Here is a 21,341-nt window from a genome sequence, read left to right as displayed (position 1 = left end):
ACTCAGACCCACCCACCCCATTTCCCCTACAAGAAAAAAATAAAGAAAGAGAAAGAACAGACACTACAAAATTTAAAAGACCCCACCCCCACGGTGAAAAAGGTTACGAATGCATGGCGGAGAGAATGATGTTACTAAGTGATGGAGAAAGAGGGAAAAGGATTTGACTGAAGGAGAAAAAGGACTTAGGACCCAGAGGCGGCGAGTAGTGTTACTCCAGTGTGGGACAAGTAGCACACTCTTCATAATATCATTTTCAGATATCATTCATGTTATCATATTTTAATTTGTTTTTCATGTGTCATTCATTATATCATTTTATTTTTATATTTTTAATTGTTATATGCCCCCCACATGTGTTGTAGTATCTGCCTCTGTGTAATGCCTTTATGGCAATTTAAAAGAAATAAAGAAGCTTGCTGCCCAACTACATGGTTCTGGGTTCAGTCCCACTGCATGGCACCTTGGGCAAGTGTCTTCTATTATAGCCTCGGGCCGACCAAAGCCTTGTGAGCGGATTTGGTGGACGGAAACTGAAAGAAGCTCGTTGTATGTATGTATATATATATATATGTATGTGTGTCTATATGTTTGTGTGTCTGTTTGTCCCCTCAACATCGCTTGATAACCGATGGTGGTGTGTTTACGTCCCCGTAACTTAGCAGTTCGGCAAAAGGGGCCGATAGAATAAGTACTAGGCTTACAAAGAATAAGTCCTGGAGTCAATTTGCTCGACTAAAGGCGGTGCTCCAGCATGGCCACGGTCAAATGACTGAAACAAGTAAAAGAGTGTATATATATATATATATATATATCTGTGTGTGTGTGTGTATGTATATACTTGTGTGTTTGTGTCTGTCCCCCAACCATCGCTTGACAACCGATGTTGGTGGGTGTCTTTACTGAGCGGTTCAGAAATATTGATCGATAGAATAACTACTAGGCTTACAAAGAATAAGTCCTAGGGTCGATTTGTTCGACTAAAGACGGTGCCCCAGCATGGCCGCAGTCAAATGACTGAAGCAAATAAAAGAATATAGCTATGCGTAGGTGTTTGTGACCAAACACTGCTTGACAACCGGTGTTTGTTTGCGTTCCCGGAAATTAGCGCTTCTGCAAAAAGAGACACGATAGAATAAATATCTTTTTAATATAAATATCTTAAAAAAACATAAGTACTGGGGTCGGTTCGTTCGACAGAAACCCTTCGAGCTGGTGTTCCAGCATGACCACCGTCTAATGACAGAAATAAATACGTGTGTGTAGGCCGTTCTTGCACCACAGCATGTGTCTGTTTGTGTGTGCGTGTGTATAAGCCGTCGTGCGCTTTGATACGTGTGTGTGTCTGTGAGTGTTTATATGTAATTTGCACTTACGTCATGCGCATGGTCAACCGGAAGTCAGTCCCACTTCTTAGGAATTGACGCCAAAGGAAGGGATTTTGGTTTAATTCTTTGCCACTAATTAACTTTAATTTGTGAATATAATGTTAACAAACAAACAACAAAAGCTGTAGAGCTATTTTAACCATCAACAAACAAATGCAGAGAGAGAGAGAGAGCTGAGCAGCGGAAGGTCTTTGGAGAAGCTATGTGCCATTATCTTAGTCACGTCCCCTGGAAGAAATATATATCGAGCTTCAAGTGATGGTAATGTAATAATTGTTTTTAACTACCTTATCACACAATGTGTCCGTATGTATAATTTGAATATATCTACAGGGTGCTATGGGTAAACTGTCGCTATTTTATATTCTTTTATTTCGCTGATGCGCCTTGTTTTTGATTTTGTCTTCTGCACAATATGATAGGGTCAGTTGGTCACCGTCTGTGTGAAAAACAGCACCATGACGCAATTCACTCTCTAAGAAATTTGGGAACGACATGCTGTACCGGTTGGCATTCGCGCCGGAACATTTCGGAGTGTTTTTGTCAATCTGAGGACTTGTGACAAAAGTGATGAAAATCAAACATCCAGTCAACATCATGGTGTTTGGAGTGATCACTAATGGTGATGACGTTATTCCTCCATTCATTTCCCCCACACGGCCTTAGTCTCAACACTGAGGCCTACATCAAGTGCCTGGAGGAGGTAGTGCTGCCCTGGATCAAAAGGGTGGTTGCTAGAAGACCTTGTGTCTAACGGTCAGTGGTGCTTTCCCATCCCTCTCTCAGAACAGCTTGAGTCAGTGGTGATGGCTGCAGGCTCACCGTATCGTCTTCCCCAGTCATTTCCCACCCCTCCTTTACGGAAAAGGCCGATTAGATGTAAACAAAACCATCTGCTTCAGTTGACAGTCACATCAAAACGAAAGATAGCCCCTTGTGCCTGGCAACAGGACTGCACTATGTCACACAAGCAGGAGAACCCAGTCATGGCTGTCAGACAATTTTTGCGATCACATCACCCCTAACATCTGGCCACTTAACTCCCCACACTGCAATCCTCTTGATTATTATGTGTGGGGCACAGTTGAGCAAGAGACCAACAGAACTCCTTGTAACACCTAAGATGAACTGAAGGTAAGGATTATGGCAACATTCACCAACTTAAAGGAGACAATCCAGAAGAATTGCAGGAGATTCTGAAGTCGTCTGGAGGCCGTGGTTAAATCTACTGGCGATTTCATTGAATAATTTACTCCTTAGTATTTCAAGATATTTTTATGTAATTTTGGTAAATGTATCTGTTAAAATGAGATGTCAGTGTTATTTTCATTTTTGTGTAATTTAGACGACAGTCTAAATTCACTGCACCCTGTATATTGCTGTATCAACTGCAGTATTGGATGTTATACACCGCTTGTTAAAATGCGCTTTCTTGCACTGTTGTAAGCTTTCGAATGCTGCTACCCACCCTGTTGTGCAGGCAGGCTAGCATTCCCTCTGAACAGAAAGCTATTCTGTTGCTGGTTTATCCATTTGCAGATGAGTGAACTGGAGCAATGTGAAAAGAAGTCTTTTGCTCATGAGCATAACACACCACCTGTACGATAACGTGACCATTTATCTGTTTTATCATGATGTGCATGTTTCTATCTTTTACTTGTGTGAGTCATTGGACGGCAGCCTTGCTGTTGGCACCATCCTGAATGGCTTTTTGTTCTTTAGCAGACATGCAACTCTGAGACCAAAAACAAAAGATGGCATCTTCTACTATAGCCTCAGGCCAACCCAAGCCTTGTGAATGGATTTAGTACACGGAAACTAAAAGAAGCCCATCATGTATATATAGATATATATATGCGTGTGTGTCTTTCTGTCTGTTTGTCCCCCCCCCTTCCTCATCGCTCCTATTGCTTAACAGTCGGGCAGAAGCAACTGGTAGAATAAGTGCTGGCATTAATTCATTCGATTAAAGATTGAAGGTGGTGCCCCAGCATGGCCACAGTCTAATGACAAACAAATGAAAAGCAAAAGATAAAAGAACTAAATCAATTTGGTACGTTTTCTCTTGGTCCTTGTTTGCCAAACCGCTAGGCTACACTGATGTAAACAATGCAACAACGATTGTCAAGTGGGAGACAAATGGAAACGCACACGACCATGCTGGGTCACCACCAGTACCATCACCTATTCAGTGAAAGGGTGAGTTTGATATTGCTGCCCTTGTTTGCGTTCCTTGTCATGATGTAGGTTCATCTGGGATCTTGGACTGCAGAAATTCAAGGTGTTTCTTCAAAATATCTGCTGCTACTGCATGTAGATCTCTAAGGTTTTTCTTGGCAAGATATTTAATAGCTGTGGGCCTTCGAATCCCAAGGTATTGCTGTATCTGGTCCTTATTATTGATGGGATGGATAGGGCCTTTAGAACAATGATGTGATGACCTGTTTGGGGGCTGGTATAACTCTGGATCCAAAGTTTAGTGCCAGCCCTTCTAGGATTTTTCATATGTATTTTCCCACATTCCCATCTTTGCGCCACATGCATATATATATATATAATATATATATATATATTATATATATATATATATTATATATATATACATACATATACACACACAGCTATTTGACATGTGACAGGCTTCTTTCAGTTTCCATCTATTAAATCCACTCACATGGCTTGGATTAAGTCACATTCTAGAATTCTCACTGTTTTTCTCTCATCTTCTTAAGTATGCTATATGTCTTATTCTGTTTCTCTTTTATTTCAGAACCTCAGATGACATTGATAGGAGAGAATATTTCACTTCAGTATCCTAGAAGATAGTATTCAGAAAAGATAGAATGGATGCATAGATCTAAATAAATCTTTGAGGAATTCTATTGAAATTTGTTTTGTGAACAAAATTTCTCAAACGTCACTGTTTGGAATGTGTGCATGATTTTTGGATTCCAGTTAAAGTTGAATGGATTTGCTGCATCTTTAGATATCAACAAAGATCACTGCTGATGGAAATATAAGTGTTAAAATATTTATGATTAAACTGTAAATACAACTATATATATATATATATATATATATATATATATATAATATAAATAAATAAATACAACTAGATATATATATATATATATATATATATATGTAGTTGTGATAGAGGTGAAATTATTTTAAAATTATGTGAGAAAGTGAAAGAATTGAGTTTATTTTCTTCAAGAGATGGCAGAAGAGACAGGGAAATCAACAGACAGTAGTGATATCTGTGAAAAGTTATCCTCTCGAAAACGTAACATCTTGACTCCCAAACGAACTCGCAGAGTAGCAAAGCCACATCGCTGTGATATTTGCGGTAAATTCTTTTCTGAAAATAATCTCTTAGTTAGACATAAACGCATACATACAGGTGAGAAACCATATCACTGTGATGACTGTGGTAAATCATTCACAGAAGCGAGTCACTTGACAGCTCACAAACGTACGCATACCGGAGAAAAACCATATCTTTGTGATATTTGTGGCAAAATGTTCTATCAAAAATCTCACTTAACCGAACACAAGTATTTTCATACAGGAGAGAAGCCATTTCACTGTGATGTCTGCTCTAAATCATTCTCTCGTAAAAGCCACTTGACTGCACATAAGAACATTCATACAGGAGAGAAGCCATATCACTGTGATGTCTGTGGTAAGTCTTTCTCAGAAGGAAGTACCTTAACTAAACATAAACGTAGCCATTCAGGAATCAAACCTTTTAAATGTGATATCTGTGGTAGATCATTCTCTCAGGTAGGTAGCTTAAAAAGACACAAACTCGTTCATGCAGGAGACAATCCATACCACTGTGATACTTGCTGCAAATCATTATCTATTGTAACTTGACTGGACACAGGTGTATTTGATTGATCATTTTCTGAAGGGAAGAACCTTGAATAATCCACATGTACACTCAGAGAAGAGAATATCACCCTATCTATGGTAAAGTATTCTCTCAAAACACCCACTCAACTACACATGTATATATTCATACAGAAGATTAACCACATAGTGTCAAAAATCTTTCCATAAATCTAATGTTATATAACCACCGGTGTATCTGTTTGACAAAGAAGATATAGCAATCTTCAGACACTTTGTATAACCATATCTATGTCCACTTTAATGCAATAAATTATAACTGATATTTTTAATAAATCGTTCTTTCAGAATATTTATATATGTTCATCTAATGTATAGTCTGTGTGGTTGTGAAGCCTGCTTGATAACCATGTGGTCTCAAGTTCAGTCCCACTGTACTGTACTTTGGGCAAGTGATTTTTTGTTCTCTGGCCTCAGCCTGACCAAAGCCTTGTGAGTGGATTTGGCACACGGAAACTGGAAGAATCTCATCATATATATGTGTGTGTGTTTGCATTTACCCTTGTCTTGATATTACCATCATAGAAGCAGTGTTGAAGAGAGCAGGGCCAATTGAGGTGAAATAGTTCTGTCATGGTGTTGTGATATGACATGAACATTTCTGTAGTGGACGGATGGCACGGGAGCCAAGCCTCGGACGAATTTTAAAGATGGGCAATGTTGATGGAATATTTGCCACATCATACAGATGATATAGAGCTCACAGCGGTGGTGGAGGGAGCAAAGCCTGAGCTTTTTGAGTCGATCCCAATAGTCAAGGCTTGTCATGTCATCCTCCGCCAGGCAGCTCATTTTAAGATAGATACGCGAATAAAATTACTAATAGAGAAACGAAAATAAACTTTGGAAGCAACAACGCCACCATAGGTCATGTGGAAACGAACGTGTTTTCAAGGGAGATAATCAAAGAAAGTAACATTCATACAGGAGAGAAGCCATATTACTGTGACATCTATAGTGAATCATTCTCTGCAAAATGTAACTTAACAAGACACAAGTGTATTCATGCAGGAGAGAAGCCATATTGTTGTGATATCTGTGGTAAATCATTCTTTCAAGCAAGCAACTTAACTAGGCACAGGTACACTCATACAAGAGAGAAACCATATTGCTGTAATATTTGTGGTAAATCCTTCCCTGAAGTAAGTAGATTAACTAAACACAAATGTATTCATACAGGAGAGAAGTCATATCACTGGGATATCTGTGGTAAGTCATTCTCTCAAAAATTTCACTTAACTCAGCATGAGCACACTCACGGGAGAAACCATATCGCTGTCGTATCTGTGATAAATCATTCTCTGAAAGAAGAGAATTAACTAAACATACGTAGTCACACAGCAGACAAACCCTATCAATGTGATATCTGTTGTAAATAATCCTAAGATTGGAGGCGCAATGGCCTAGTGGTTAGGGCAGCAGACTCGCGGTTTCAATTCCCAGACCGGGCATTGTGAGTGTTTATTGAGTAAAAACACCTGAAGCTCCACGAAGCTCCGGCAGGGAATGGTGGCGAACCCTGCTGTACTCTTTCACCACAACTTTCTCTCACTCTTTCTTCCTGTTTCTGTTGTGCCTGTATTTCAAAGGGTCAGCCTTGTCACACTCTATGTCACGCTGAATATCCCCGATAACTACATTAAGGGTACACGTGCCTGTGGAGTGCTCAGCCACTTGCATGGTAATTTCACGAGCAGGCTGTTCCGTTGATCGGATCAACTGGAACCCTCGACTGAGTGCCAACAACAAATCCTCAGATGGAGCTGCCTTAACTAAACACAAGCACCACCTTCTTACAGGAGAGAAACCATATCAGTGTGATATTTGTGGTATATCATTCTCTCACAGTGGCTAGACACAAATGTGTTCATACAGAGGTAGAAGACTGTATCAAGGAGGTTGTCAAGTCATCAATGAGATAGGACTAAGGGACTTTTCAAACCCACTTGAACCCTATACCCATTGACCAACCTTAAAGAATCAACACCTGAAGAAAAATTGATATTAAGAGGTAATATTTATCCCCACTTAATTTTGTGGCTGTTCTGTTGGAACAAGATATTCTGTGGTAGTTCCATGAGAGAAGCCACTACAAGAATTTTTTTTCATTGTAATTACCACAGTACAGTTTGTGCTAAGAACATCCACACTTAAGCGGGGATAAATATTATCCCTCAGTATGGATACTGCTTCTGTGCTAATAAATATATTTAGCTAGACATTGATATTAATGTATATGTGCTGTGCGTGAGGAGACCTGGCAAGCCAAGTGAGATCGTTGCCAGGGCCCCTGGACTGGCTCTTGTGCGGGTGGCACATAAGATGCACCATTTTGAGCATGACCGTTGCCAGTGCCGCCTGACTGGCTTTCGTAGGGTTTTCGAGCGAGATCGTTGCCAGTGCCCCTGGACTGGCTTTTGTGCGGGTGGCACATAAAAGACACCATTTCGAGCGTGGCCGTTGCCAGTACCGCCTGACTGGCCTTCGTGCGGGTGACACGTAAAAGCACCCACTACACTCTCTGAGTGGTTGGCATTAGGAAGGGCATCCAGCTGTAGAAACTCTGCCAAATTAGATTGGAGCCTGGTGTTGCCATCCGGTTTCACCAGTCCTCAGTCAAATCGTCCAACCCATGCTAGCTCCTTTGCTATCATAAGGCTTTTTTGGAGCTGGATTTTCTACAGGGAGCATGCCCTTGCTTACCCCCAACCTCAGTTTCTAGACATGAGTTGTCCTGAGACCAAGGCCTCAACCACGATTTTTAAGAAATGTGGTGGAAAACTAGCTCAGGAAGGCAAGGACACTACTCCCTGAGACCTCATTTGGAGCCTCCCTACCTATATACTATATATATATATATATATATATATATATATATATATATATGTGTGTGTGTGTATATGTATATATGAGTGGGTGATGAAAAGTTCCTGGCTTTAAGGGTATCACAAAAGGCCTAGCTGGAGACCCAACCTTCCAAGTTCTTTTATAGGGCTTAGAAAAACCAAAGGACCACTGCAATAAGTGTGAATCTGAGAGGGGAATATGTTGAATTCACTACTGTAGCTAGAGTGTGTGTCGCCTGGGGCGGCCCTTCTGTTTTCCACCTCCGGATTCCACAAAAAATACGTATTGCCTACAGCAGATCCAAAAGTGCCTCCTGGGGCGGACTGCCCGTAGCTACACTAGTGGTTGAATATAATCATAATGAAGTGATAATCCTGTATTTTCTTTTACCCAAAACCAGAAACCTTTTAGCACCCTCTCATACAGGAAATCAATATTGATGCAAAATTTTAGTTTAAACATCCCATACAACCCCTCATAGCTATTCTTTTAGTTTGGGGATTTTTCAGAAAATGTTGGGTTTATATTCTATATACAGGAATTCATATGATTATGACAATTTTTTTTTTAACCCTGCTTACATCCCATATATCCTAAAGTTTCCACTCATTTTCGAAGAAAACTTTTTATAAGGCGTAGGAGTGGCTGTGTGGTAAGTAGCTTGCTTACCAACCCCATGGTTTCGGGTTCAGTTCCACTGCGTGGTACTTTGGGCAAGTGTCTTTTACTATAGCCTCGAGCCGACCAAAGCCTTGTGAGTGGATTTGGTAGACGGAAACTGAAAGAAGCCCGTCGTATATATGTATATGTATATTTGTGTGTGTGTGTATGTTTGTGTGTCTGTGTTTGTCTCCTCAACATCGCTTGACAACCGATGTTGGTGTGTTTACGTCCCCGTAACTTAGTGGTTCGGCAAAAGAGACTGATAGAATAAGTACTAGGCTTACAAAGAATAAGTCCTGGGGACGATTTGCTCGACTAAAGGCGGTGCTCCAGCATGGCCGCAGTCAAATGACTGAGACAAGTAAAAGAGTAAAAGAGAATAATCAGAGTTTAAAATAAGGACCGTCTGAATCTGTCATTTGTTTCTGCTTAGAATTTCAAATTAAGTTTTGAAATACAAATTTAAAAAGTAAAAAATTTTATGGATTCTAGTTTGAAGTAAACCATGCAACTAGTCATAACATTCTTACATTTTGGTGTTTTCAGAAATTTTTTGCGAATTTGTGTTCTCACACTGGATCTCACACAATTATCCAAAAAAAAAAAAAAAAAAACTACCCCCCCACCCAAATCTTTACGGATGTTCGAATTAGACTTAACCGATATCAATCACACAAGTATTGGAGAGCCTGAGGTCAATGCTGGGATCTATCCTCTGGGATTTAAAAGATAATTCATTTTAATACTCTTTTACTTGTTTCAGTCATTTGACTGCGGCCATGCTGGAGCACCACCTTTAGTCCAGCAAATCGACCTCGGGACTTATTCTTTGTAAGCGTAGTACTTATTCTATCAGTCCGTTTTGCCGAACCGCTAAGTTACGGGGACCTAAACACACCAGCATCAGTTGTCAAGCGATGTTTGGGGGGACAAACAGACACACAAACATATACACACACATACACATATATATATATATATACATATATATATATACATATATATATATATATATATATATATATATATATATATATATATATATACATATATATATATATATATATATATGTAGTAACGCTGTGCGCATGCGTAGTCTCACGCATGCGTGCAATTCAACAACCAAGCTTTCCCGCTTCATTCTGTCTTTTTCTTGCTGGCCAGCGATTGAGCAAGGACGTGTTTAGCTGTCTCTCTCCATCTTTCGAACTTACGCTAGACAGCTCGCTCACATCTTCATACCAATGTCCCAACAACCATGCTCACACACACAGAAGACATACCAACAAACAAGAGCTAAAGATGTATATATTAACCACCTTAAAATAAATGTTGTTTATGTTGATAGTCTGGAGTTCAGCGTTCCGTTATATTCCTAATTTTATATAGGAAAGTCGTGTTGACTATGGTTTGAGATGTTGGTGGTCATCGTTGCTTGGTAGTTCAGTCTCCATGGCCGCATTTGTTCTTTAGTCGGGGTTCACCAGTTATAGGTTGGTAGTCCAGAATCCATGCTGCGTTTGTTTCTTCGTCGGGGTCACCACTTTATAGGAAAGTGGGTTATACATCATTAGATGTATCCTGACTTTCCTATATAATATTAAGAATTAACGGAACGCTGAACTCCAGACTATCAACATAACTATTATTTATTTAAGGTGGTTAATATATACATCTTTAGCTCTTGTTTGTTGGTATGTCTTCTGTGTGTGTGAGCATGGTTGTTGGGACGTTGGTATGTAGATGTGAGCGAGCTGTCTAGCGTAAGTTCGAAAGATGGAGAGAGACAGCTAAACACGTCCTTGCTCAATCGCTGGCCAGCAAGAAAAAGACAGAATGAAGCGGGAAAGCTTGGTTGTTGAATTGCAAGCATGCGTGAGACTACGCATGCGCACAGCGTTACTACATATATATATATATATATATATGGGAGAATGTACGAAAAAACAACAACAGACGAGGACAGGTGGTGTAAATAACAAAAGGATGTATTAGTATGACGCTCAGGAATACAGAAAAACACGGAGAGAAAAAAATTGAATAGTGTTCAGTCAACGGTCAATCATAATAATGGCTAATAATGGCTGACCGGAAGTTAGAAGTTCTTTTTTCAGGAGAGCTAAGAAAAGGGGGAGATAAACGGTGATCGAAGAACGAGGGGCTGTGTGTGGGAGATAGAATGCTGGTGATCTTGACGTATGTAGTGTGAAAATGGGGAGGGGAGAAAGGAGTTGGTCAGTTGTAGTGTGTGCGTGGTGTGATGCGAGGGTATTGGTGTGATGTGATGTGAGGGTGTTACGACGGGCTTCTTTTAGTTTCTGTCTACCAAATCCACTCACAAGGCTTTGGTCAGCCCGAGGCTATAGTAGAAGATACTTGCCCAAGGTGCCATGCAATGGGGATGAACCGGGAACCATGTGGTTGGTAAGTAAGCTACTTACCACACAGCCACTCCTGCGCCTATAATAGCATACTTCTTTGTCAGTAAATGTTATTTTTTTCTTACATCTACACACACGCACTCGTTTGGTGCGGGAGGGGGTACTAATTAATTTTTTTTTCTTTTCGCCTAACTGTATAAATTCCCGTGTGTAGAACACAAAAGCACAAAAGTTTTCTGAAAATTTCAAAAATTAGGAGGAAGTTATATGGGATTCTTAAACCAAGATTCTGTCAAATTGTTTAAGAAATTTCCTATTCTCACTAATAATTGTATCTTAATCAGTTAAGCTAAAGATCCTTATCGATCATCTCGAGAAATGTGTGTTTGTGTCAGAGAGAGAGAGAAAGTGGGACACGGACACAATATTCGTATTTTTGTTCTTGTCTTCAACGATAGCGTTGAGAAATGGGCGTGTCTGCGTATAGCCATACATCCATTCCTCCAACCAACCAACGATACACACACACATATATATGTATTTAAACAATACATGCGAACCAATCGGAAGCTATATTATAAGCGGGTAGATTTTACAGAACCTACCATTCCTATTGGTAGTTATAAATCACAGAATGAAAAAGTGAATATGAGAATGATAATAGCAATAATTCTTTTATATGCAGTGGAAGCGTCGAATATTTGGGGGAGGTTTTGAGGTTGTTAATTTGAAATAATACGGCCTGGATGAAGTCGATTTGAAATCGTTACTTCGGGACTGATGTTGAAACTGGAGCTAGAGTTAGTTCCCCTGTCAGTTAATTGTTCAGCCTTCCCAATTGACAGCTGACGTTTCATTCACACCTGTTATTATTTGACATGTCTCATTGTATTTAAGGGAATCGAATGAAATTTAGATTAAATGTGTAATGTAATAGGTACAACACAAAGCGTATTATGATGTGCTCTACACTGGCTCTGTATCAATATGTAAGTATTATTTATATACTTTCATAGTTCGAACTCTTGAACATACTGGGAAGTCCTTCAGCTTTGGTATGTCATTTAACCTCTATTTCCGTCGAAGCCTCTTTCTTGGTCACGAAGGAAAGCTGTGTAAGTGAATGACGCCATGTATTAATTTGGAAGAATTGCCATCCTAGGAACTCAGTGTTTTTAATATAAATAACGATCATTGAATTTTTAAATGTAATTCCTACTGTAGTTTTTCTTGGAGAACAGCCAAAAAGAAACATTTGGTATCTCATTTGTGAAATTTGGATGAATATTTTAGGAAATATGACAATTTGATTGCTCAACGAAATTTTGTCTATTTTGCCTAAAAAGTTTCTTATTCTTTACTTTACTAGAAGTAATAGTTTGTCCTATACTTTTACAGGTGTAATAACTTGTCCTGTACTTTTCCAGGTTTATAATCTTAAGAATATTACTTTTCATGCTCACATTTTTCCATGTTATATATATATATTGGGTCATCCCATAAATAATGCAGAGGGGGGACAGAATAAACTACCTGCATCAACTTGCTGTAAAAGCAGGTAGTAATTTTACCTTCACTTATTCTTAGTGCAAGTTTTGAAGAGTGCAGTTCGATTTTAACAGTTATTTTTTCAAAGCTATAATGGAAGTAACAAAGGAGTATATATTCAGCATATTTTGCTTTGTGAGTTCAATAAAGACAAGTATGAGAAATATTAATGCAGTAAATGGGGATCGGACAATAAGCGTAATCCAGTGTCAACAGTAGTTCCAGAAATTCTGAGCCAGAAATTACAGCTCAAAGAGGACATCCTACAAACCCTGTTGGAACAAAATCTCATTGTAACTGTTGAGGAGCTTGCAGAGAAGCTTGGATTTGGTCGGTCAACCATTCATTGACATCTGCGTACCATCAGAAAAGACAGCAAATTGGGTTAACGAGTTCCTCACAAACTTTCCAAGTCTAATCGCATGCATTAAGTGAGTGTGTGCTCTTCTTTGCTGTCACATCACATGAATGAATCTTTTTCTGGGACCAAATTGTGACTGGTAACAAGTAATGGGTTCTCTATAAAGACGACCATCTTTGGTTTCAAGACAAAAGGTGTTCTTCCATCAGGATAATGTTTGGCCTATACAGCAAGGATGACATTCGAAAGGCTGGAACAATTTGAATGGAAAATGATGCCCCACCAACCATATTCACCAGACATTGCCCCATCTGATTATCATTTATTCTGCAATCTTCAAAATCATTTGGACAGCAAAAAATATGAATTTTGTAGACTAGGTCAGTACATCACTGGCAGAGTATTTGTTTTGTCATGGACAAATGAACGTTTGGAAGAGGAGCCTTGCAAGTTTACCAGATAGATGGAAGAACATTGTAGAAAATGAAGGAGAGAATATTTTAGATTAAAAAAGAACTTTATCTTAATTTTTAAGAATAAAAGAAGTATAAAAAAACCATATTATTTATGGGATGACCTAATATATATTTATATGCATATGTTTATATATATGTGTTATATTACATGTACATTTTTCTGCCTTGAAAATAGAAGAAAATATTAGGTAAGTTAATTTGTTCAGGTGAGAGTCTATATCTTCAGTTTATGAATATAGAAATATAGTAAAACCGTCTTTTTAAGTTGTATCTCATCTTAAGTTTGCTCTGTTTCTCATTTTGTTTCTCTATTATTTCAGAGCATCGGATGACATTGACAGAAGAGAATTCTGAACTTTAGATGTATTGTCACTTTCAACATTTCAATGTTAAGAGGAAATATTCTACAGAACAGATACAACCCTCTTTATATAAATCTATGGTGAATTGTTGTGAAATATTTTCTCTCAGCTGAGATTAACAGGGAAATTCTCCTTATGAAACTGTCTTCAATGTATATGACATTTATTTGTGTTGAAATAAATTTGCAAAGTAGATGAGAACATCTTTAGGCACCAACAAAGATTAAATTTACTGGAAATAAGCAGCAGAGTTATTTGTTATATTTAAACTTGAGGTACAAACAAGAAAAATAACCATACATTGTGGCAATAGAAAAATAACAGAAAAAGGAACTATTTAACAAGCTTGAAGTGAATTATATTCTGCAGAAGAAGTTCTGAAAGAGATAAGAATATTGTTGTCTGACCATACAACCTGCAAATTGTCACTCTGTCAAAAAACATTACATCTCGACTTGCAGATGCAGTTGTACAGAAAGGAGACCAAACAACTTTGGTGTTTGTAGTACATCATTCTCTGAGTAACGTAACTTGACTATGCCTAAATATATTCATAAAGCAGAGAAACCTTTTCGCTGTGATATATGTGGTAAAACTTTTGCACATGCTGGAAACTTCGCTATTCACAGTCGGACTCATACAGGGGAGAAACCATTTCACTGCGATATCTGTGGTAAATCATTTATTCATACAGGACAGTTGAATTTTCACAAACGGATTCATACAGGAGAAAAGCCCTTTCGCTGTGATATCTGTGGTAAATCATTTATTCATACAGGTCAGTTGAATATTCACAAACGTATTCATACTGGCAAGAAGCCATTTCGCTGTGATATCTGTGGTAAATCATTTCCTTATGGAAATAGCTTAACTATTCACAAACGGACTCACACCGGAGAGAAGCCATACCATTGTGATTTATGTGGTAAATCATTTTCTCATGCAAGTAGCTTAACTTTACACAAACAGGTTCATACAGGAGAGAAGCCATTTTGCTGTGATATTTGTGATAAATCATTCTCCTGTAAAGGTGTGTTAACTGCCCACAAACAGTCTCATACAGGAGAAAAGCCATTTAGCTGTGATATCTGTCATAAAACATTTTCCCGTAAAGGTGTGTTAACTGCCCACAAACGGATTCATAGAGGAGAAAGATCATATTGTGATATCTGTGGAAAATCATTCTCTCATCCATACAGCGTAATTCTTCACAAACGGATTCATACCAAAGAGAGGCCATACCGCTGTGATATTTGTGGTAAATCATTTACCCGTGGAGATACCTTAACTGTTCACAAACAGGTTCATACCGGAAAGAAGCAGCAGTGTGATATCTGTAATAAATCGTTATCTGTAAGTGGTAACTTAACCGAACACAAATATACTCATGAAAAGGAGAAACAAGATGATTGCAACATCAAATGTATTCATGAAAGAGGGAAACCATACTGCTGTGATATATGTGGTAAATCATTCTCTCAGAATGGTGGCTTGACTGTTCACAAACGTATTCATACAGGAGAAAAGCAATATCGCTGTGATATCTGTGGTAAGTTATTACCTCACAAAAGTGCCCTAACTGCACACAAACGCATTCATACAGGAGAAAAACCATATCGCTGCGATATATGTGGTAAATCCTTCTCTCAGAGAGGGGACTTAAATAAACACAAATATATTCATACTGGAGAGAAACTATTTTGCTGTGCTGTCTGTGGTAAGTCATTTTCGCAAAGTAGTAACTTAAGCACACATAAACGGATTCATACACGAGAGAAGTGATATCTGTGGCATATTCTCTTCAAATCATTATTTTGCTGAGCATAATTGCATCGACCCATGAGAAAAACCATTTCACTGTGATATCTGGTAAATCATTCTCTCAGATGAGACTTAGATAAACAAATTTATTCATAGAAGAGAAAAGCCTAATATCTGATATTTGTGGTTAATTATTCTCTCCTAATAAAAATGGGTTTTTACTATACAGGTGTTTATCCATACAGAAGAATAAAAACTGTATTGTCCAAAGTCTGCAATAACAATCTTCAAATATTTAATATTTTATTAAAAAGTGATGAATTGACTCAGTAATTTCAGTGTGAGACGAAATATCTTCTTGTGGCACTTATTCCAGATTCTTGCATTCATCATCTTCATTATTATTTCACTTAAATTTCCATGTTTGCAAGAGTCAGACAAAATTTAATGGAGCAAATTTTCTGCAGCCGAATGTTAAAGAAACCGACTTCTCCGTTCTTGTAAGTTTGTGAATTTCTGCTACTCAATAACTTTGCTTCCAACTTTCCCTAACCTCTTCATGCCTTATAAGGACCAACTCCAATGTATGGAAATGAAAAAAAGGGTTTCTCATTTCCACAAAGACAATCGTTCTGATCCCAATCACTTGCATCATCTCAATAAATGACAGAAACAATTAGAAACAAGTATCTCATTCATGAACCATTTTCATCTATTTCTTTTTTCTCTGACTGTCACTACTATGGTTCCTGTAGAGCCAAACGTAGAAGAGACTGGCTCTTGTATGCTGTTCATCTATGGTCTGCTGCATTTGTCAAATTTAGCTTTAGCGTATCTTGGTTAGGACATTGAGTTTTATAAACCCCATATGAAGCCATGTAACACATTGAATTTAGATTTGATTAATTAATTAATTACACCTTTCTTTCCTCCCATAGTCAATTATGTTTAATTATACAGCTTGAGATCTATGTAAAAATGATCAGTGAGTTGTATAATGGAAATAAAACCAATTTGAAGCAATTGCAAATTTTTCTTCTGATGATTTTGAATTTTAAAATATTGGTGAAATACAGCAGAAAATTAAATGTTTTTTTTTTTTTTTGAAATGTTTCTAGAAGTTTCCATTTTCATGCTTTGCTCTGAATTTGACTGTACTTCTCTTGATACACAATGCATGATACTAAGAGTATAAATGGTTCTCTGTCTTTCAGCAGTTAAAATTCAATCAATTGAATTTATATGTAAGTGGCTAAGCATTCCAGACACTTGGAATACTCAACCTTGTTGTTATTAGGTAGTTCAAAAGTGGTGAGCAGGTAGAATTAGCACACCAGGAAAAACGCTTAGTAACATTCTATCCAGCTTTATGTTCTGAGTTCAAATTCCAGTAAGGTCAATTTTTGCCTTTCAGTTGTTCTGGGGTGATAAAATAAGTACCAGTTGAATATTGGGGTTGATGCAATTGACTTCCCTCCCCACCTATGAAACTGCTGGCCTTACATGAAAATTTGAAACCATTACACTGCGTAACAGGATTTTTGTCCTTGGGTAGCAACTGTTATTTTTTTTTTTTTTTGCTTACTCCTAGAAACTCTGAAAAATATCTCCTTCAAACTTTGCTTCTGTTACATTTTCTCAAATCCTGAAGAATCCTTCTCAACACTATGATGCTCTCTCATTACTCCTTCTCATGATCAGAGGTGCACATATTGTCGGCCACTAAAGAACATGCTCAAGTGGTTAAGGTCAAACAACTGACAAAGCAAATCTGTAGCCTGCTTGGCCATACTTTCTGTGAGTTAAATGTGTAGTGGCACGAAATTATGGCTGCCATTAAGGAAGTACAATCTATGCATGCGCAAGGGACTTGCCTTCCCGGAAGCCCCTCGAGTGCGCATGCATAGTAAAACCAGTACTTAAAGCGCTTTGCGTGCTTTCTAACCCTTTTTTAGCGCGATGCCTTCGATGTAACAACTACTTGCTCCTCTCAGATGCCTCAACTAAGCTTTTAACCTTCCAATACTGATCACAAGTTGACCAGCGGCTGCCAGGCTGAATAACAGGGTTTGTAAAACCAAGCATCACCAAAAATAAAACTTATTTTATTATGTTGTTAATTGTTCTACTGTTTCTTAATATATAATTTTGTTGAAAGGTGATAGAGAGACTAATGTCTCTCTATCACCTTTCACAGATGTTTTCCAAGCAGGTTCTTCACAGCTCACTGCCTTCCTGCCCACAAGCCTCTCCTACTTCTAAAGCAAGGCAATATTGCCCTATGAATAGACATGTATTTACATCATATGTGTGTGTGTGTGTGCAGGAGTGGCTGTGTGGTAAGTAGCTTGCTTACCAACCACGTGGTTCCGAGTTCAGTCCCACTGCATGGCACCTTGGGCAAGTGTCTTCTACTATAGCCTTCGGCCAACCAAAGCCTTGTGAATGGTTTTGGTAAACGAAAACTGAAAGAAGCCCATCATATATGTGTGTGTGTGTGTGTTTGTCCCCCCCCCCCACTCAGCATCGCTTGACAACTGATGCTGGTGTATTTACATTCCTGTACCTTAGCGGTTCGGCAAAAGAGACCGATAGAATAAGTACTAGGCTTACAAAGAATAAGTCCTGAGGTCGATTTGCTCAACTAAAGGCGGTGCTCCAGCATGGCCGCAGTCAGATGACTGACACAAGTAAAAGAATATACATATCTATAATGTACTATAACAAAAACGTACTCCATCTGGTGAGAAATATTTATTTAAAGGGCACAATACACGTATTCAAGCTTTACTAACAGTTTGATATGTTGAGAAATACTCAAACATATTTTTCAGGTTCTATATTTAAGAGATGAGGATTTATTTACATTATTTACATTATTTACATTTGACGAATATCCGTCAAATGTAAATAATGTAAATAATGTATATTCTTCAGGCTCAGACCAGTTATCATAACGGACTAAAAGAACTGAAGATTAGAAGAAACGCGAAAGCACTGAGACGGTAGCATATAGAAAACGCAGAAAGTAGAAAACGGGAAACAACTCAAATGTAAAAAAAATGTTGAAAAGGTATAAGAGTTATCTCCCTTTGACCTTAAATGATTAGGCTGAAAAAATATCAACAAGTTAATAAGGAATAGGCGGAATTTTCCAGTTCTTCAAAATATATTTATACATACTAGCTGGACCCTTGAAAAATTCACGGAAAATATTAAAAATGTAAGCATCTGTAAACAGTGTACTGGTGCCATGAGAAATGTTTGTATATTATGACCGTCTGTCTATACGTTCTGAGTTCAAATTCTGCCGAAGTCGACTTTGCCTTTCGTCCTTTAGGGAGTTGATAAATTAAGTACCAGTTGTGTACTGGAGTCGATCTAATCAACCCCCCCCCCACTCTCCACAAAAAATTCAGGCCTAGAAAAGTATATTGTGACAGTTACAGAATATAGAAAGAAGTGTAAAATCGATAACTATATAATCCAACCAAAATATCTCAGTTACGTAAACGGAATTACTATTTAATCTTAAAATACATCGTACATATTCAAATAACTTTCTTGGTTTAGTGGTATAGAACGTTTTTCTGGTATTCTTTTACTTGTTTCAATCATTTGATGGTAGACATACTGGAGCAACGTCCTTTAGTCGAAGAAATTGAATAGAATAAGAATAAGTAATAGGTTTACAAAGAATAAGTCCTGAGGTCGATTTGCTCGACTGAAGGCGGTGCTCCAGCATGGCCGCAGTCAAATGACCGAAACAAGTAAAAGAGTAAAGTGAGTATAGCTGAATTGCATAAAAAAGTAAGCAGCACAAAAGTTAATGAGATTTGTGAAACTGGCGTTTTGCTTTCAGAATATCATCAACATTTGCTTTATGATTGCTGCAGCCAACCATAAGAATTGTTTTCAAAAAGTTCATCAGTGACCCTTGTGCGGTGTATTGATTTTACACACTTCACTTTTGAAAAAGTTTGCTCCCAAAAGCTGATGCCATACCTGAGGCAAATTTTTTCAATTTGGAAACTCATCAGCAGGCAAGCAGTGATAAAATTCAATGAGTTTTCCTTCTCTGTGCTTCTCTTTCAACAAGGTATTAACTTGCAAGTCAATAAGTTCCAGTTGTAGTTAGTTCAGTTAGCATGTTATCAAGGTTACAGCCAAAGGGATTCTCAAACAAAGGAATTTCATTCTAAATTCTGTCAAGCTCTGAAAATTTTTTTGAGAAAAATGCTTATTTAAGACCTGAATAATTTTTTTCTGAAACTCGAGGTTAACATGTTCCGCATTTTCTGTGCAAAACTATTGAAAACACTGAAAATGAGAGAGGTTTCCTCCTTCAATTTGTGCTTCAAACAATGATAGCTTTCCCTGAAAAGCTGTAATAATTCTGTAGGGATCTCAGACAAGGTTATTCTTTCATTGCAATTTTAAATTCAATTCATTCGTATGAGAAGTGACCTCAACTAAAAATGACAACTTTGCTAACCATGAAGGATCTGACAGCTGTGAATCAGCTCTATTCTTTTCGGTGAGAAAAAGATCTATTTCTCTTTGGAGCTTATAAAAACAAAACAGGACTTGACCGCAAATGAGTCGTCTCACTTCTGTGTAGTAAAGCAAGTCACAGAAATTAGAATCCATTTCTTCAAGGAAAGCCTGGAACTGTCGGTGATTAAGCCCATGATTTTGAATAAAGTTCACCACAGTTGTAACCGGTTTTAGTACACAAGAAATATCTAAGTGTTTTCCACAGAGTGCTTGCTGATGTATAATGCAGTGTATAAATAGAGCTTTCAGAAGTTAAAGCTCCTCCAACTTGGTCTGAATCCGCCCTACCAAACCTTTCCTCACTCCTGCCATGTTTTTTCCTCCATCGCCTATAACACGCCGAAGCTGATTCCACCGAAGGTTATAGTTCTGCAAAGTTTTCTGCACCTCTATGAAAATATCTTCTCCAGTTGTTGTTCCATGTACACTGCAAATGGATGCCATTTCTTCTATAATTTCGAAGTTGCAATTAACACCACAAATGAACACAAGAAGTTGTGACGTACAAGAGAGATCAGTTGATTTATCCATTGCAAGAGAATACCACAAAAATTTCTTAGCTTTCTCATGTATCTGTAACTGTATATTCTCTCCAAGTTCTTCTGTTCTCCGCACAACTGAACTTGCTGAAAGGCTGATACAACCAAACATGTTAGCTTTTTCAGGACATTTGCTGCTTCCATCATGCAATCCTTTATAAAGTTTCCGTCAGTAAATGGTTTTCCTCCCTCTGCCAACTTATTCACTTGTGGTGTTTGTGGAGAGGATTGCAGATGAGGCAAATGGAAGTGAAGACTCTAGGGGCCGGTGGAAGAGCCACGGGGGCATGCATGGACACAGAGCACATGGGGCAGTTCGATGAGAGAAGGCGCATGTGAAGGGTCGTGTTTTTATCTGGTCAGAGATCGCTCATCCTGCCACGGTCAACAGGTAAGGTCTCTGTATTTCTTTCTCCCTTTTGCTTCTTTTTCTGTTGTCTTTTTCCTCCATCATGCTACAATATGAAAGATAAAAAGCCTGCATTTTTGCAGACGATTTCTTCATTATTTGAGAGATAAAAAACTTGCATTTTTGTTGGAGAT

At 38.2% G+C, this 21,341-nt stretch overlaps 3 protein-coding genes across 3 annotated transcripts; 2 read left to right on the top strand and 1 right to left on the bottom strand.

Annotated features, from left to right (window-relative positions):
* Positions 1–961: 961 nt before the first annotated feature.
* On the top strand, positions 962–5,579 carry LOC106874779 (uncharacterized). The gene is made up of 2 exons (XM_089343311.1): positions 962–1,649; positions 4,159–5,579. Exon 2 carries the CDS (start codon positions 4,608–4,610, stop codon positions 5,265–5,267), a length of 660 nt encoding a protein of 219 aa, XP_089199437.1. The 5' UTR covers positions 962–1,649; positions 4,159–4,607; the 3' UTR covers positions 5,268–5,579.
* Positions 5,580–11,691: 6,112 nt separating this feature from the next.
* On the top strand, positions 11,692–16,732 carry LOC106874772 (uncharacterized). Its single transcript, XM_014922624.3, has 2 exons — positions 11,692–12,183; positions 13,900–16,732. Exon 2 carries the CDS (start codon positions 14,479–14,481, stop codon positions 15,721–15,723), a length of 1,245 nt encoding a protein of 414 aa, XP_014778110.1. The 5' UTR covers positions 11,692–12,183; positions 13,900–14,478; the 3' UTR covers positions 15,724–16,732.
* A 3,779-nt stretch (positions 16,733–20,511) lies between these two features.
* LOC149130856 (general transcription factor II-I repeat domain-containing protein 2-like) lies at positions 20,512–20,910 on the bottom strand. Its single transcript, XM_089343186.1, has one exon. The coding sequence runs from the start codon at positions 20,908–20,910 to the stop codon at positions 20,512–20,514; it is 399 nt and encodes a 132-aa protein (XP_089199312.1).
* Positions 20,911–21,341: the final 431 nt, after the last annotated feature.

Source organism: Octopus bimaculoides, chromosome 27 (genome assembly GCF_046866305.1).
Source record: "Octopus bimaculoides isolate indiv1 chromosome 27, ASM4686630v1, whole genome shotgun sequence".
In the NCBI taxonomy this organism is placed as follows: Eukaryota; Metazoa; Mollusca; class Cephalopoda; order Octopoda; family Octopodidae; genus Octopus; species Octopus bimaculoides.
Note: the sequence above shows the minus strand (reverse complement) of the source record. Positions and strands in the feature narration are given on the sequence as shown.

What these genes read in the sequence shown, in the direction of transcription:
- LOC106874772 (XM_014922624.3), top strand. Translation starts at nt 14,479, where the DNA reads ATGCCTAAATATATTCATAAAGCAGAGAAACCTTTTCGCTGTGATATA.
- LOC149130856 (XM_089343186.1), bottom strand. Translation starts at nt 20,910, where the DNA reads ATGTTTGGTTGTATCAGCCTTTCAGCAAGTTCAGTTGTGCGGAGAACA.
- LOC106874779 (XM_089343311.1), top strand. Translation starts at nt 4,608, where the DNA reads ATGGCAGAAGAGACAGGGAAATCAACAGACAGTAGTGATATCTGTGAA.